A 17,370-nucleotide genomic window follows, 5' to 3' on the forward strand; every position below is an offset into this window, starting at 1 on the left:
CTTTATTAATAAGATTCCTTCCTATTCTAACATCCTTTGCATTTTAACGTAATCTTATTTTTCTCTCGTTGGAAAAACAAAAACGAATAAGAAAGGAGTGACGCTAATGTTTTCTTTTTCTCTCTAGAGTAACACACTGTTAATAGTAATCACATAGCCCTCTGAAGATTTAAAGTTGTCCCCATGCAGTCTTATGATTTGCTTTGACTTTTCTAGACCTTTTGCTAAACCTCATACTAATTCCCTAGACCTTTTGCTAAAGCTCATACTTCACTAGACTTTTTGCTAAACCAGCTCCTGCCCACCTCTGCATATATACTATGTCAGTGAAGAGGCTCCACAATGGGTTTCTGTTCTGAAGAAAGAAAGACAAAATGTTTTATTTACTGTTAATATCCTTTTGCCCCAAATGAAAAATTCTTACTACAGCCTCTTAATTTTCTTGTTCTGTAATCCAATCATAGTGTTTATTGGTTAGGACCAAAATTCCACTGAGTCCGAATAGGGTGTTCACATTCACATTCAAGTTGGGGATGGAAGAATAACTGGCCACCCACCGTATATAACTAAAAAGAGAGGTATGGCAGACATTGTAGAAGAAGGAAGTTTTCACATGGGCAGAGATGACACCAGACCACTGTTGTTACAGTCTTCTACAGCACCTTCTTCCTCAGCTGAAATCAGGATATACTTTGGCTGTTTGGTGGTGTCCAGTTAGTGATCTTTAGTGAGTTCCCAGAAGAGATGCTGTCACTTCCCCTTTTGTTCTCCTAAAGAGTGCAGTGATAGTACCTATCTCATAGGTCTCTGGGCATTCTTAAAAGGCCCAGTGTCATATTATGAGGTGAATATGACTTACCTTCTTTACTAAAGCTTTGCTAAACCCACTACTTTTAGGCTGAGTCTTACCAGGTGGTTATTTTACCTACCTCGGGCGTGCCACAATGCAGCTCTTCTTCCTGATCTACAACACACTCCCAATTCTTAGTGCTGAGATCAGAATTGGCCACCTAGACTCCCACACTACATTGGCCTCTTCCCACTGGTACTTCCTGAGATTCTTTTTTACTGTTCCCTTTTCAGTTTCTAATATACGAGATAGGATAGGCCAAAGAGATGGCAAACACAGCCGAATAAGGAGGCACACTGGGAGAAATTTAGGCAGAGATAGGAAGATTTGGGTTAAAATCTGAGCTCTTTAAAAATAATCTGAGCTATTGAGTTTCAAAGGTCATGGGGGGGGGGCGGGCGGAAATGAGTGCAAACACACATAATTAGGTCCGAACATCCAACCAAAGGCGTATCGATTATCTACTGTAGTAGAGATAGGTAATACATTTCAAAGTAAAGTTTTCTTGTTTTTCCCTAAAATGAGCTTTTATTTCTGAAGTTTCTTTTATCTGAGAGTAAACATGCAGCTAGTGCATTAGTTCTTCTTAATTTAAAAGTGTGTTTCAGAGCAATTTATGAACTCTAACATGCAGGGAAACATTTGTTTTAAAGGAAGAAAAAACATCTTATTTTTGGTAACATAATTTTAAGTGACTTGTATAATATTTTATCTTAAATATATATGCCACTTTCAATTTGACATTTCTTAAGATGAGAGAATTGTCATTTCATAAATTCACAGGAGAGTATACTCTACCTGTGAACATCTTAATTAATAACAATAATGATGATGGTAATACAAGCAACTTATAGATAACTACATGCCCAGCACATTCCCAAACACTCTTTTTACATGAATTTAGATAATCTTCATAACAAACCCATAATAGGTAATGTTTTATGTATACATATAATGTTAGTATTACATTTTGTAGATGAGGAATTTAAGACACAGAAAGGTTATGTCACTTGCCTAAGGTTAGAAAGCTAATTGGCAGTGGGGTTGGGGTTGGGGCACGTGGGTGGCTCAGTGGGTTAAGTGTCTGACATCAGCTCAGGTCATTATCTCACAGTTTGTGTGTTCGAGCCCCACGTCGGGCTCTGTGCTGACAGCTTAGAGTCTGGAGCCTGCTTCGGATTCTGTCTCCCTCTCTCTCTGCCCCTCCTGTGCTCGTGCTCTGTCTCTGTGTCTCTGTCTCTCTCTCTCTCTCTCTCTCTCTCTCTCTCAAAGATAAATAACATTAAAAAAAAAAAAGCTAATCAGGATTAGAGCTGTAATATAAAGACTAAAATAAGCACATTGATATGCAAATTATAGGTAATTTTAAATCAGTTACTCTTTGGATACTGAAAATTACTGAAATTGGTTTAAAAGGGCCTTAAGATTTGAGGTAAACACCTTGGAATCATTATTGACTATGATGTCCTACATGTATAATGCACAAATTCTTCACAGAGTTATGAAAGATTCAGGTAGGGAGGAGGGGGCTGGCCCCCAATGATATTTCACAAAGAAAAATGAGTCAAAAAGTGGATTAACATAGACTTTTGGCATACAGAGATCATTTTAGAGACCTCTTCATTTCCCAGTTAAGTTTTCTCTTGGTTCTTTGTTGTTTTGTTTTGTTTTTTGACATAGTGAAGGATCATGAAATAAAACACTAGGTAATTCATTTAGAAAAATAAAAATAAATTTGAAAACTTTATTTGGCTGCCATATATAAAAAACATACTAGCCATTATCCTTTCCTGATTCGGAACACAAAACTAATTTATGAAATCTTCTCAAAGGTTGTGGTCATTTTTAAATAAATAAAACATTAGAGAAATTATCTCTACCCTCTGAAGTTATTGTTATGTGTTTTTCTCTCCCTGTCTTCCCTAGGAGACACACATCTATAAAATATTGAAATGATCATCCTCCTTACTCTAAATTCTTTGTCCTCAACTCTGTTGATTTCCTTTAAAAAAATTTTTTTAATGTTTATTTATTTTTGAGAGAGAAATAGAACGTGAGTTGGGAAGGGTCAGAGAGAGAGGGAGACACAGAATCCGAAGCAGGCTCCAGGCTCTGAGCTGTCAGCACAGAGCCCGACATGGGGCTCGAACCCACAAACCATGAGATCATGACATGAGCTGAAGTTGGACGCTCAACTGACTGAGCCACCCAAGCGCCCTGTTCATTTTTTTTTTAATGCTGCTTAATTTGTTCTTAAGCTAGCTTCTTTTTTTCCAAAGCATTTATTGCCTATTTGTCACCGGCAAATTATAATCTACCAATCATTTATTTGTATTAGCCAAGTGGAATAAAAAACTTGAGGAGATTAAAAAGGTTTTATATGTAGGATTTCTTTATGATGCATTTACAAAATGAAAAATAATGTCCCATTCATTTTTAAAGTAAATTAGCAAAAAGGCAAAACACTTATAATTTCACCATCCAGAAATAACCATTGTTAAATCCTTCTAGATCTTTTCCTGTGATTCTATGTGTTATTGCACACACTGAGAAAATATTCTTTTCAGTTTTTTTCTTTTTTTTAAATGTTTATTTATTTTTGAGAGAGAGAGAGCATGAGTGGGGAGGTGCAGAGAGGGCCAGAGGATCTGAAGTAGGCTCTGTGCTGACAGCCGAGAGCCTGATGCAGAGCTCAAACTCATAAACCATGAATGAGATCATGAGCCCAAGTCAGACACTCAACCGACTGAGCCACCTAGAAGCCCCTGAGTTGTTTGTCTGTTTGTTTGTTTTTCCTTAATAAAAGAGACATTGAACAATATGGGGATTCGTGGCACCAACACCAAGCATGCAGTCAAAAATCCACATATAACTTTTGCTCCCTCTAAAACTTGACTATTAACAGCCTACTGTTGACCAGAAGACTTATCAGTAACATAAACAGTTGATTAACACATATTTTGTATGCTATATGTATTATTACTGTATTCTTAAAATAAAGTAAGCTAGAGAAAAGAAAATGTTCTTAAAATCATAAGGAAGAAAAAATACATTTATAGCACTGTACTTACAGTATTCTTTGAAAAAAATCTGCATGTAAGTTGGACCCATACATTTCAAACCCATATTGTTCAAGGGTCAACTGTATATCTATAATAAATTAGATTGAGAATGTATGACACTCCTCCCCCAATCCCACTCTTTCTCCATTCTTATTGTTTCTTGAGATTTTAGGCCTACTTATTCATTTATTCTAAGCTTAATGAACAAATTCATAAAGCATGTAAGATATTCTCATAGAGAATTGATATCAACAACTCTCTTTATATATGTGTTTAAACATCATTATCCTGTTCAGATATATAAAAATGCTGTTGCCAGACAGACTGCCCCTCTAAAAGTGTTATGTGTGACTACACGCAAAAATTGTCCCATAGCTGGGGCACCTGGGTGGCTCAGTCGGTTAAGCATCCCACTCTTGATTTGGGCTTAGTCTCAGGTCACCATTGCACAGTTTTGTGAGTTTGAGCCCCACGTCGGGCTCTATGCTGACCCTGCAGAGCCTGCTTGGGATTCTCTCTCTCTCTCTCTCTCCCTGTCTCTCTCTCTCTCTCTCTCTCTCTCTCTCTCTCTCTCTGTGTGTGTCACTCTGCTCCTCCCCTGCTCATGTTCTCCCTGTCTGTCTCAGAATAAATAAATAAACTTTAAAAAATTACTTTAAAAAAAAAAAACTGTCTCAGAGCTGATGAAGAAACCCTATTGGAGTCTTGAATGACTCTTCTGATGTCCTATTGACATCTGTATTCTCTCTCTGCTTTCAAATGCTTAAATTTTTTTAATTTTATTTTTCAGGCAAAATAAAGTAACTTTGAATTAATAAAGTTTAGTTCCATATTAGCCAATATTTTTATTAAACTTCCTAAATAGGTTCCCAGTTTAAACAATTTAAAGATACCATTGTAGCTATTGATAGTAGTTGCCTTTGAGAGAGGCCCTGGAGTAGAGAAAAGAAGCTCTACTTTCTCTACCCTTTTAATATTCTAACATGTTTTTATTTTCTATACTTTATTTTTTAAATGTCCACCCACTATCTGAGCACTGGAATTTTGCATTTTGTTTTCTTATTTAAATAAAATAAGAACGATAAAGTAAAGGTCTTTTCTGAATTTGCTATATTTGGGGACCTTCGCCTCTGGTACAGCAAAGCTTACACCACACTGCAATGCCTACTCTAAGGGCAGAACATTGGCTCCCTTACCAATGGCAAAGGAGAAATCCAGTTAACTAGGCTTTTTTTTTTTTTCATTTTATTTATTTTGAGAGGGAGAGAGAGAGAGCAAGCGCACGAGCAGGGAAAGGGAAGTGAGAGAGAGAATCCCAAGAAGGCTCCACACCCAGCGCAGAGCCCGACATGGGGCTCAGACTCACAAACTGTGAGATCATGACCTAAGTCGAAATCAAGAGTCAGACGCTTAACCAACTGAGCCACCCAGGCGCCCAACCAGGCATTTCTATTGCATTTCCACACAGTACAAGTAAATTTATACATTGGTAGACATCAACATAAACGTATCAAGTGAGGAAAACACTTTTAAAGCAGCAGAGATAAAAACAGTTGTGCGCATTTGCAGACAGAACAGCTTCATCTATAGTGAATGTCTTTGAAAGAGTATTTGCCTAGAATTGGTTTCCTGCTTTAAAAACTTGTTCGGTGTAATTGGGACATCAATAGCAGTGGCTTCTGCTCTGACCACGACCAACCATGGGGTACCAGAGGCATCGAAGAGAATGTTCCAGCTGGGGCCTCTCTTTGGAGTAACTTCATTAGGTTTGTCTTTGAAACTAGGAATGATTATTAGTTTACTGTTTATCGCATTAAGACTCTCTTAAAGTTTTGTGGCTCACGTTCCATTTTCCAAACTATAATATGCTATCATTTTCTTTTCATGTCTTGGTTTTTACAAATGAGTACATAGTACTCATCATGGAGTTCTAAGGTGTGCAATTCCACTCTGCATGATGATGGACTTCCATTTCATAAAAGAGCTCTTAGTTTTCAAAAATAATAAGATTTACATAATGACATTCCAGAACTATCATAAGCAAAAGATGGTATTAGATTTTATAGTTTCATAGCCCTTTGCCCTATATTCTCTTGGTATATTATTAAAGTAGCTTCACAGCCATTTCATTTGTTTTTAATTCCTTTATGAAGGTACCGAAAAATTTTAAATATAACCAATCTGTATATAGAAATTGTCAAGAGCTATGAATCTTCTATCATACTTATCTTAAACAGTCTCACAGAACTATCCTTGGATTCCCTTAAGCATCTGTAAGTGGTATCTGTCACTTGGCTGCATAGGCATCCCCAGTCCCTATCTATAACTAACTCTTCCCAATACACCTGCCAAAGTAGATTGCATCATCTGTTGAGGGTAATGTAGTCAGGATGCAATGGGGGAAGAATGAATGCTATGGTGGTTTGCATCTTGCCATTGAGATGAGAGATAAGTAGGTAAGTGAAGATGTTGACCGTTTTAATGCAGCCAAGCATTCACTTAGCAAACACTATTGAGCATTTATGTGGTAAACACTAGGTAGGGAGTCAGAATTAGAAAGGTGAATGAAGGAAGGTTTTACCTCTACCTTCAAGGAGGTCACAGTTGAATTGGATAAGCACCCAAGTAAAGAGTGACTTGTGTTAGAGCCACACTAGAGAGAATCAGAGAGGTAGGTTTGCTGCCTTCTGCCCTTGGGGGGAGAGTCAGGGAGGATAACAAGGCTGAATGCTTAAGGGATTAAAGGAGAAGAAAACATTGCAAGCACAGACAATTTTAAGAGGCCATAGTGCATTTTGGAAACTGCAAATAGTTTGGTGACTAAAACAAAGGGTTAAGTGAGGGCATGCCCCATGATGAGGCTAAAAAGGGAGAGAAGAGTCAGAGGGAATCCCAGAAGAATTTTAAACCTGACAGTAGCATGGTCAAATTCATAGTCTCTTGGTTTGAAAGGCAGTCTCTTGGTTTGAAAGGCAGTGAAGCTGGCAGCAGGAAGACCTGTCGGGAAGCAGCTGCAGTAATCTTAAGTGACAGTCAGGGAGGCCCTGCTGGTGGCAGTGGGAAGGAAAGGAGGCCCACGAGCAAGAGAGATTTCAGTGGCAGAACCGATGGGTTCCGAGTGCCAGAGAGTCAAGGATTCAAGTAAGATGTAAGCCTTACCCTCAATGAATTAACAGTCTTGCAGTCTTTTTGTCAGAAATAACAGAGGTTTCTTGTGTATGGTGCGGGAGGAGGGTAGGAGGGGGTTAAGTTTCCAACTGGGAAAGATTCAACCCCAGTCATCATTCTTGATGTGGATAATTAGAAAAGGAAAGAACTTAAGGTTAGAAAATACTCAGATGTGGTTGGTAAAGCAGATGGCAGAAAAAAGCGAGATTTTTGCAGTAAAATTTCGTGAAAGAGGAGAGAAAGGAAAGCCAGGCCCCAGAACCGTACTCAGGCAACTTCTGTGAGGAGAAGGAAAGCCAGAGATGTGTGGAGCAAGCTGACAATATCTGCTTTAGCACAGAGTGACGCTAGGCACCAGCTCTAAGACAGCACAGTGTCATTCTGGATCTTGGGGAGCATATTTGAGAATTGTCAGCCAAGAATAGTAGGGTTCCCCAAATCTTTTTCCATCTCATGCATCCAAATGAGTCATTTCAGTGGCGTCAGTGGGACCTGGGTGGCTGAGGCGTATATGTCTAAGTTATAAAGTGGAAACCATCATGTCTAATGCAGAGCCACCCAAAGAAAGGAAAAGCATACACATATTTGTTGTGTGCACATCACTTACAATGAAACAAAGTTAATTTGCCAGTAACATGTGAGATTATAGGGAAGGGAGATTCAGAAGCTTCTAGCAAACAAGGGAGGGTAACTGGGAATAGTAATACCCATTATCACCAATTTAAAGCGTTTTGAGGGTTTTTTTTTTTCTATTTTCTCTTTTTAAGTATGCTGACACTGTTTATTTTAATAAATATGAATATTTGCAAGAGACTCACTTCTGACCTTGCCCCCTAAAACTTTATTTTCTATCAGGCCTTAAACCTGAAAATTGCAGATTTCTATAAAACTGTACCCTAAGAGTTTCTAACAGTTCCAAATGTGCAAATTTCCATGGAAACACAGAAGGAGCAAGAGATTCGTTCTGCCCAGAAAGAAATCTGGGCAAGAGATGCAAGGGGAAGTAATGTTTGAATTGGGCCTTAAGAATGAGAAGGATTGGGGCGCCTGGGTGGCGCAGTCGGTTAAGCGTCCGACTTCAGCCAGGTCACGATCTCGCGGTCCGTGAGTTCGAGCCCCGCGTCGGGCTCTGGGCTGATGGCTCAGAGCCTGGAGCCTGTTTCCGATTCTGTGTCTCCCTCTCTCTCTGCCCCTCCCCTGTTCATGCTCTGTCTCTCTCTGTCCCAAAAATAAAAATAAAACGTTGAAAAAAAAAAAAAAAAGAATGAGAAGGATTTCATCAAAGAGGCAGTAACGGCGAGGAGTTCGGGGCAGAGGTAATGGCCTCATGGAAGCATGAAAATGGGTAGCATGTTCAAGAAGAGCAAGTGGCAGTTCAAGGTGGCTAAGGCCTAAGTTGGCTGGAGAGTAAGAAGAAGGCATAGGAGCCAAACGTGGCAATACTTGTCAGGGTTTTTCTGTGAAAGGCTCTAGCAAACTCAGTTAGACAGTCGAACCTAATTTTTACCAGAGGTTAGATTTAAAACATTAGGAGTGAATGAGGACTGCTAGAATCGGAGCTGTTCTTTTTCTTTTCCGAGATGGTAGTAATTGATGCAGTTTGGGGAGTTGGCGGAACTACCCTGAGAGGTTCCACTATTCCCGTGAAAATTAGTAGTTGTTGTGGTAAGGAGATATTTTAGGAATTGTTGACAATAGGTACGTCAACAACTTTTAATTGCATAATGCCCCTAGAAAGATCCAAATCTTTTTCATGTGTTTCTTTCCAACTCCAGAAATAGTATTGGCAAATGTTCAGAGAAGGCAGAAATTTGCCAGAACGTACTCTTCAAAACCCCAGCTCACCTCTTTATGGAAACAATCTTAGACAAATCGCTCGCGTGTCATTCAAACTGTATTACTCGGCTTTGGTGTCCATATGCATCATGTTATGAATTGTATTCATGCTTAGAAAGAAATTTTTTTTCTTTTTGTAACTTGCTCAAGTGCTATAATTTGATCTGAGTCATAATTTTGGTGTCCACCTTTCTTTTAGTTAAAACTTTTACTTCCAGGCCTTTATTAATACTTCCACAAGGGATTAAGAAACATCACAACATATGAATTGAAATACTTCATTGTTTTAAAAAACATAAATTCATAAATGACATTGAAGATAAAAAGTAATGCTATTTATAGGCCTTAAATTCATCCTCCTCCCCCTTCAAATCAAATCCAGACATCAGTCCAGCTAAGACTTTAATGGAGTTAAATAATACAAGTGTCAGGATCTTAAAATCATGGAAAGTATCATTGTCATTTCTGTCACATCAGTGTGGTTAGAGTTAGATGACAGATTTCAGTAATGAAATATAGGGCCTTTCGTTTAGAGTTAGGTCCAAATTAATGTTGATTATGCTTCTAACTCCAAAGCTTTCTCATTCACCCAAATACAATGCTTCCCCTTTCTCCTGGCTATTAACTTATTGAAGGGGAAAGAGTTAGTAATAGATTTTTGCACAGCTTACTGAGAGTACTTAGTCATGAAAAATAAATGAGGGGCTTTGGTTTACCTCACCTGGCCAGTCTGAGGACCACAGGAAAAGACTTAGAACAACACTTCGTATTACCAAGGAGCAGGATGGATGGAGTCAGTTTGTTGTACAACTCCAGAACACCCCACATGTGTCTTTCTGTTATAGCTACTATTGCATTTGCAATTTTGTTGTGTGGTTCCAGAATCATTTCTATATGGGGTACCTGAAGGTCCTTCCCATACCCTGCCAACCAGTTAGTGCTGTATTTAGATGGAAGCAGGCAGCCTGTAATTTCTGTATTAATGTAGATTGAGTTTGTAAGTTCAAACCAGATTTCATGAGTATCCCAGAAACTGTCCATAAAAACTGGAAGCTGAATAAAGTTACTTTTTCTCAAAGGGATGAAGTGTTTTTTTAAGCATCTGTATTTTTTGTGAGATTATTAAGGGATATTTTAGATCCATTGTTTAGGGTAGATAGCAACCTGTCAACCAAGGATCATTTTGTAAAGCAATTGTCCACTTCTAATTAGATTTCAAGATGTGTAACTTTTTCTGTTGTCTTCAAAGAGCTAATTTGGGGATGTATTTAGAGTCTCTTTTTATAAGCTTTAATAAAGCACATACTGTCTATGAGGGCACTGATTCTATTTGTAGGTATAGGTATTTTCACTTGATTACTTTTAACTTCAGAGCACCAAGGTGATGCAAGACTATTGAATCTAACACTGAGGTTTGCCTCTACTCACTCCAGTGATCATCCAAGATTCCTCAGGCTGTGAGGAACTTGCAGATGACACCCGTCATTTCACAGAGGAGGAAATTAACACTCAGAGCAGTTAGCTGACTGTTCCCTCCCCGGGTTTGTAGAGCTGATTAATAAAAGAACTAGAACTAGAACCCGGGTCTCCTGCATTTTGTTACACTAAGTCTTCCAGGCCAGAGGGAAATTAGGTGTGTCGTTCCTCTGTTTTCTCCTTCTCTATTTGAAAATCTAACTCTCCTTTAGTGAACTGCCGAAAGCGAGTGAAGAATACTGTTTGTTCCCTAAACAAGAAGAGAGAGATTCTAGTCTGCAAGATGTTTTCAGGATCTGCCCCTTTGACACAGAAATGTGTTTTTCTTACATTTAAAAGAGAGAACACGAGAGCCACAGGGTGGATCAGTCGGTTAAGCATCTGACTCTCGGTTTTGGCTCAGGTCATGATCTCACGGTTTGTGAGTTCAAGCCCCACGTGGGGCCTGCCTGGGATTTCTCTCTCTCTCTTTTCCTCTGCCCCTCCCCAGCTTTCTCTCTCTCTCTCTCTCTCTCTCTCTCTCTCAAAAAATAAACATAAAAATTTTTTTTAATAAAATAGAGAACACAATAACCGTAAATCCCGTAACTCAGGGCCCCACCCACCTCATTTCCAGGGAAGTGGGTGACCAATCAGGATAATTGTCCAGACACTTAGAATGTTATTTGAGATGATAGATAAATAAGCACATATGTCCTTTTGAGAGATTTATGTCATATGAATTAGAAGAATTTCACTGTAAATTTCTTTTTAATTTATTTTGTGTATATGTTAAACATTAGCATTTCAAAGGGACAAAGCATATTCCACCCGAATGTTTGGTTCTGTTATTTTATGTAAACAGTATCTGAGCCTTACATGGTCTTAGTATACATATGGAAATATTGTGTATTTTACTGAAAATAAAATAATTTCTAAATATAAATCTATACCCTTTTAATGATTATCAAACTCATTCTGAGCATGCATTTTAACTTATAGCCATACATGCATTATTTTTAAACAACTTCTTAACTGTGAATCATTTTTTGCTTTTCCTTATCACAGAATAAGAAATTTATAATAAATTAAATGACAAATTAATGGTTCTTTTTTTAAAGATTTGAAGAAAATATAGTATGATTAAAATGCGAAAGCTTTCTTCTCAAAAATTTGTCTGTGGTTTTATAGTTTAGCATTGCCATATTTTGACAAATCACTTTATTTAAAAGTCACTTTAAATAAAAAGGAATCTAAACACAGAATAATTCCATTAAAGTCAGGACAGTAACTCCCTTGGTGGAGGTAATGACCTGGATACACAGGTGTGTTCAGGGCTAAGTGACACATTTATATGAACATTTCTGTATGTATGTTATACTTCAATTCAAAGTAGAAAAAAAGTTTAAAGAGCTAAAGTACACTCTGAGACTTGCCTTGTACAACTTACAAATATGTGATTGGTAGTTTCTTTACTGTTTATTATTTGATGCCAAATTTAAAAGAATAGACTAGAAGTGCCTGGGTGGCTCAGTTGGCTAAATGTCTGACTCTTGATTCAGCTCAGGTTATGATCCCATGGTTCATGAGTCCGAGTCCGTCATCAGGCTCCACTCTGATCGTGCGGAACCTGCTTGGGATTCTCTCTCTCTCTTCATCTCTCTCTGCCCCTCTCCTGCTTGCACGCTATCTTTCTTTCTCAAATAAATAAACTTAAAAAAAAAAAAGACTAAAAATATGGTTGGATTGCTTCATTTTTTTCTTTAAATCCTTCCTGTACTCTGCTAGGAACTAAGATGTTAAATTGCTAAGTATTTTACCCATTCAAGGAAAAATATGTAAACCTTAATTATGTTTGTCATCAAGATAAAAACCAAATAGGACCTTAGCTTCTGAGTTTCAGAAATGTGAAGTCTTTTTTTTAACTTTTTATTTTAATTCTAGTTAGTTAACATACAGTGTTATATTAGTTTCAGGTGTACAATATAGTGATTCAACAATTCCATACATCACTCAGTGCTCATCATGACAAGTGCACTCCTTAATCCCCATCACCTATTTAGCCCATACCCCCATCCACCTCCCTTCTGGTAACCATCAGTTCTCTATAATTAAGAATCTGTTTCTTGATTTCTCCCCCTCTCTCTGCTTTTTCCCTTTGCTGATTTGTTTTGTTTCTTAAATTCCACATATGAGTGAAATCATATGGTGTCTTTCTCTGACTGACTGAATTTCGATCAGCATTATGCTCTCTAGCTCCATCCATGTCATTGCAAAGGGAAAAAATGAAATCTTCCTCTTAAAGTATATTCCAAGTGTTGTATCATAGACTGTCTTAAAATAAAATATAATTCACTTGTAAGTAAAACATTCTTCAAATTTACTTGTATAATAGATGGGTTGGGTTTTTCCTATGACTTGGAAACAAGAAATGTTTACTTTTCAAATCATCCTTGACAGGTTGCCTCTGCCAGAGCAGACGTTCATGGGCTTCTGGACGTTTGGTCAGTCAAGAAATGGAATGCAAAAACTGATGTGTCCAGCAGTAACTCATCACATAGACGTAAAGGTTGACGCCATCATTTCTTCATTCAAATACTGAATGTTACAACTTTTTCTATATGTTCCCTGGGGAAAACTCCATACAATCTCCAAAATAACTTGTTCTGAGGTTATTTTAGATTTAACTTCCACTTCAACTCTCAAGCCAGCCTGGCCTCTGAGGAACTCAGTGTAGGTCATTGTCAGTGACTAGTAGAATTCCTAAGAGCCAACGTGAATTAGAGTCAGGTATGTTGTGTGTCCTCCTAAAAGAGATACTCCATGATCCTTGTTTTCATGTAAAAAGGCAAAGGAAAGGAGTATCAGTTGTTACAACAGAAACTCCTTTAGGTATTCAAGCAGAAAGGGATTTACTGTGGGGAATTGGATGCTTGTAACATCATTGCAAAGGACAGAAGAAACAGAAGTCAAGGGGCCACCACTGGACTTTTAGTCTCAAGTTCAGTGTGTCTGCTTCTACTACCATCCCTGCTGCTGGCAGCGACACGGCAAAGCAGGATCAGCAAACTTTTTCTGTAAAGAGCCAGATGGTTAATGTTTTAGGCCATACAGATTCTGTTGCAGCTACTTGACTTTACTGTGATAGCACAAAAGCAACCGTAGGTAATAGGCTAACAGATGAATGGGGCTGTGTTGTAGTCAAGTTTTATTTACAAAAGCAAGCAATGGCTCACACTTGACCTGTGGGCCATTTAAGTGCATTTAATTGGCAGAACCGAAATCACATCCAGAACCCTTACTGCAAGGGAGTTTGAGGAATGTTGTTTTTAGATTTCCAGCTCCAGAGATGCAGACTAGATAGAAAGGGGCAGGATGGAGGGTGGCAGGGATGCCACAACAGTCACCATCTAACCCAGACATTTTTGATTAATTAAGGACTGGGGGCACCTGGGTGGCTCAGTCAGTTAAGCATCCAATTCTGGATTTCAGCCGAGGTCATGATCTCATAGTTCGCGCTGACAGCGTGGAGCCTGCTAGGGATTTTCTCTCTCCGTCTCTCTGTACCCATCCCCTACTTGTGCACGTGCTCTCTTTCTTTCTTTCTCAATAAGTAAATAAACTTTAAAAAAAAGGACTGTATGGCATGGGAATATTGAAAATGTAGTTACATCTATATAATTCTTCTATATAGTTGTTTTCTCTAAGTACCAGCCCTAATATCAATAATATTATTAAATTAGATCCTCTGCTTATGTTTATATTGAATAATTTTCACTATGTGTATAATATTCTACCTTTTGTAAACAACAGTAGTTATCAGCAAGCTTTTATTTCAAAGACTGAAGTTTAGCCATTATATTCTATATAATGGTATAATAATCATTCCTTACAATGGAACTATATAAGGTCCTGATTCATGCATTTACAGATTATTTTCCTAGTTTGGACAGCCCTGGGTCCCAATACTTGGAGTTCAAACCTTGACCATTGTTTAGGAAGGAATAAAGTAGTCAGAAATCCTATGGGGTTTTTCATCTGGTGTACCTTGTGAGTAAAAAGAAAAGAAAGTGAGAAATTAAGATAGGACAATTGAAAGCATTTATAAATGCAAGTATATGGTATTATTATTGTTATAGGTACCATGATAGTCAACAAAATAAGAAGAGGTATATCAAGATGTTGGGTATTTGAATTTAAATTTCATATTTTAGAAAAACTTCAGTTTTTCTACATTTTAGTAACTATCCAAATTCCTTAACTCAGACAACTACTTTATTATAGGGTCCAGCACTTATAAACATACAGGAGTATCCAATAGAAAGATATGAAGAAAGATCCCAAACCTTTACTGAAGAATGTGCCTCCTGCAAATTACCATTGGATGAAATTAACTTAATCTGTGACATTGCTACGTCATGTGGTATGTCAATTTATTCTTTTGATTTTTCCTTCCTGTACTGACTTTTTTCTAAAAGAGGGATTGAAAGAATCTCTTGACATCAAAAAGTCTGTGATAGACTCAGTAACTGTGTCATATTGGATTGGATAGTAATTATATGCAATTTAGGCCTAATTTCCTATAACAACCTAACAAAATACTATTGTGGAATCCACATAAGCACCGCTAAGTTTGTATGCATATGTCTGTTTCTCATTACAACTGTAGCACAAAGTTAAACACACCGAGGCATGTGCTAAAAATAGAAGGGAACAAGAAAAAGAGAAACATTGGATTTGGGGGCTGGGATTCCAGTTTGATGATGGCGTGAACCACCAAAGCACGGCTGGAGTGCTTTGCAGTCACTACATTTATTTTAAAGAATGGCAAATGAAGGACGTGAATTTTTGGCATCTACATTTCTGGACTGCTGCCATTTCCTACTGACTCATACAGTGTGCCCTGGGTACTTTTTGGCAGAAGTTTTCAATCGAGGGCAGTTCCTAAGGTCCTATTAAACAGAGGTGATGACAGAAGAAAGGGAGAGAGTTTCTAACTTGCCTAGGATGGGGATTGTTGAGGGAAAAATTCAGAAGCAAGTTTTTGGTATCTAAGTTCTATGAATATTATTTATTCCCAAAATCAGCTTTGTGGAATAAAAATATATGCTTTAAAAATATACAAGGTTTTGGGGCACCTGGGTGGCTCAGTCAGTTAAGGGTCTGACTCGGTTTCAGCTCAGGTCATGATCTCAGGATTCACCAGTTCGAGTCCCACATCGGGCTCTGCGCTGACAGCTGGCTTGGGATCCTCTCTCTCTGCTTCTCCACCCCACCCCCATCAAAATAAGTAAAATGAGGGCAAAAAATTATACACACACACACACACACACATGCACATATATGTATGTGTATATACACACACACATATATATACGTGTATATACACATATATATGTGTGTATATACGTGTGTGTGTGTGTGTGTGTATATATATATATGTATATATATATGTACATATACACAGGGGTTTTTGGTAACAGACAGGTGCTCTTATGAAGATATTTTACATTCACCAGTAGAGAATAAATATGGATTTTATGTATAAAGCTTGAACTTTGGCCCTTGTCCCATCTTTCAGAATTGGAAATAAGTATGCTGTGATCCTCTGCCCCATGCCAGTGAGAGGCATCGCTAACCAGGAGCGCTTTTCTGGTTAAACCTTGTCCTGGCCTCATGGTTCTCAGAACAACATTCCAGGCAGCTGCCGTCAGTCAGAATTGGCCCATAAAAATAATGCTGCCCTTTCTGTAATTGAACTCTCTGTTTCAGTATTGTCCACTTATGCAAACTAGAGTTTTAATTGTTTTTTGTTTCTTTGTTTTTATACCTCTTCTGTATTTTTGGGAGAAAAGAGCATTTGGGGAGGTTAGAATCAAAGTTAATTGATATATATACATAACGTATGTATATCCTAATCAATCCATCACGGTTTGTCCACTGAGTTCCAGCTGTGTGCTCAGTCTCATGATTCAGATTTCACTGGACCTCTTGACCAGTCAGAAAATCTACTGCAGATCACACAGTTAACACCTTTTTGTCATTACAGAAAATGAGGAAAATACCCTCTATGTAGTTGCATGCAATCCCATCACCTTATACTTTCTGAACATGACGGGGAAAAGTGGCTACATGGTGGACCTCTCTGACCTCTTCCCAAGAATGGCCAGTAGAATTTGGCACCCATTTGTGACAGTGGCACCGCTGGGAAATCCCCTCAAGGGTCAAGTGGTTCTCCACGAGCAGCAGGTAAGGCATCCCGGGCTACTCACATGGTACAATTACACCAAGAGTAAGCTGTGTGAAGAAAAAGGCAAAGGTGATTCGCAACCTACAAGTGAAAATACATGCTTTCATAAACATCAAGGAGGGATCAGAGATGTGTTTTGTCAATACCACAAAGGCAGGCTAATATCTTCTCTGCGGAGACTTCAACATGACCTATAATTTTGGAAGCATGTAAATTAGGGTTTCTCAACCTCAGCACTAATGACATTTGAGGCCGGATAATTCTTTGTTGTGAAACTTGCATTCTCTTTGGGGAGACAGACCATAAAGTAAGCCAACAAATAAATATGCTGGTTTCAGGCAGTGATAAGTGCTGTATAGAAACGAGACAATGTCCTGGGGAGTGATAGGGGTGGGGGAGGAGGAAGTGGAAGGTGGAAGTAACAGTATGAAGGGGTGCTCTCCTTAGGAGATGCGTTTTATTTGAAACCTGAATGACATTCTTAATGTAGACACAGCCACAAACATATAGTGAATGGACTTGTCTTGGTCTTGTTTGGGCTACTATAACACAAGTAGCATAGACTAGGGAGCTTATAAACAACAGAAATTTATTTCTCACAGTTCTGGAGGCTGGGACATCCAAGATCAAGAATAAGCAAATCTGGATCTGGTGTCTGGTGAGAACCCACTTGCTAGATAGCTGTCCGTTCATTGTAACCTCATGGGGCAGAAAGAGCGAGGGATCGCATTGGTGTCTCATTTATGAGA

General features: G+C 38.3%; 1 protein-coding gene across 1 annotated transcript in view; it reads left to right on the forward strand.

Moving 5' to 3' along the window:
* VWA8 (von Willebrand factor A domain containing 8) overlaps nucleotides 1–17,370 on the forward strand; it is a 366,738-nt gene that overhangs the window by 225,953 nt on the left and 123,415 nt on the right. Inside the window, exons 27-29 of the mRNA XM_045477746.1 lie at nucleotides 12,832–12,940; nucleotides 14,656–14,794; nucleotides 16,421–16,620. Of these exons, the coding sequence (XP_045333702.1) occupies nucleotides 12,832–12,940; nucleotides 14,656–14,794; nucleotides 16,421–16,620 (448 nt within the window). The remainder of the gene's footprint in view (nucleotides 1–12,831; nucleotides 12,941–14,655; nucleotides 14,795–16,420; nucleotides 16,621–17,370) is intronic.

The sequence above is a fragment of the Leopardus geoffroyi genome, chromosome A1, assembly GCF_018350155.1.
Source record: "Leopardus geoffroyi isolate Oge1 chromosome A1, O.geoffroyi_Oge1_pat1.0, whole genome shotgun sequence".
NCBI classification, from domain to species: domain Eukaryota; kingdom Metazoa; phylum Chordata; class Mammalia; order Carnivora; family Felidae; genus Leopardus; species Leopardus geoffroyi.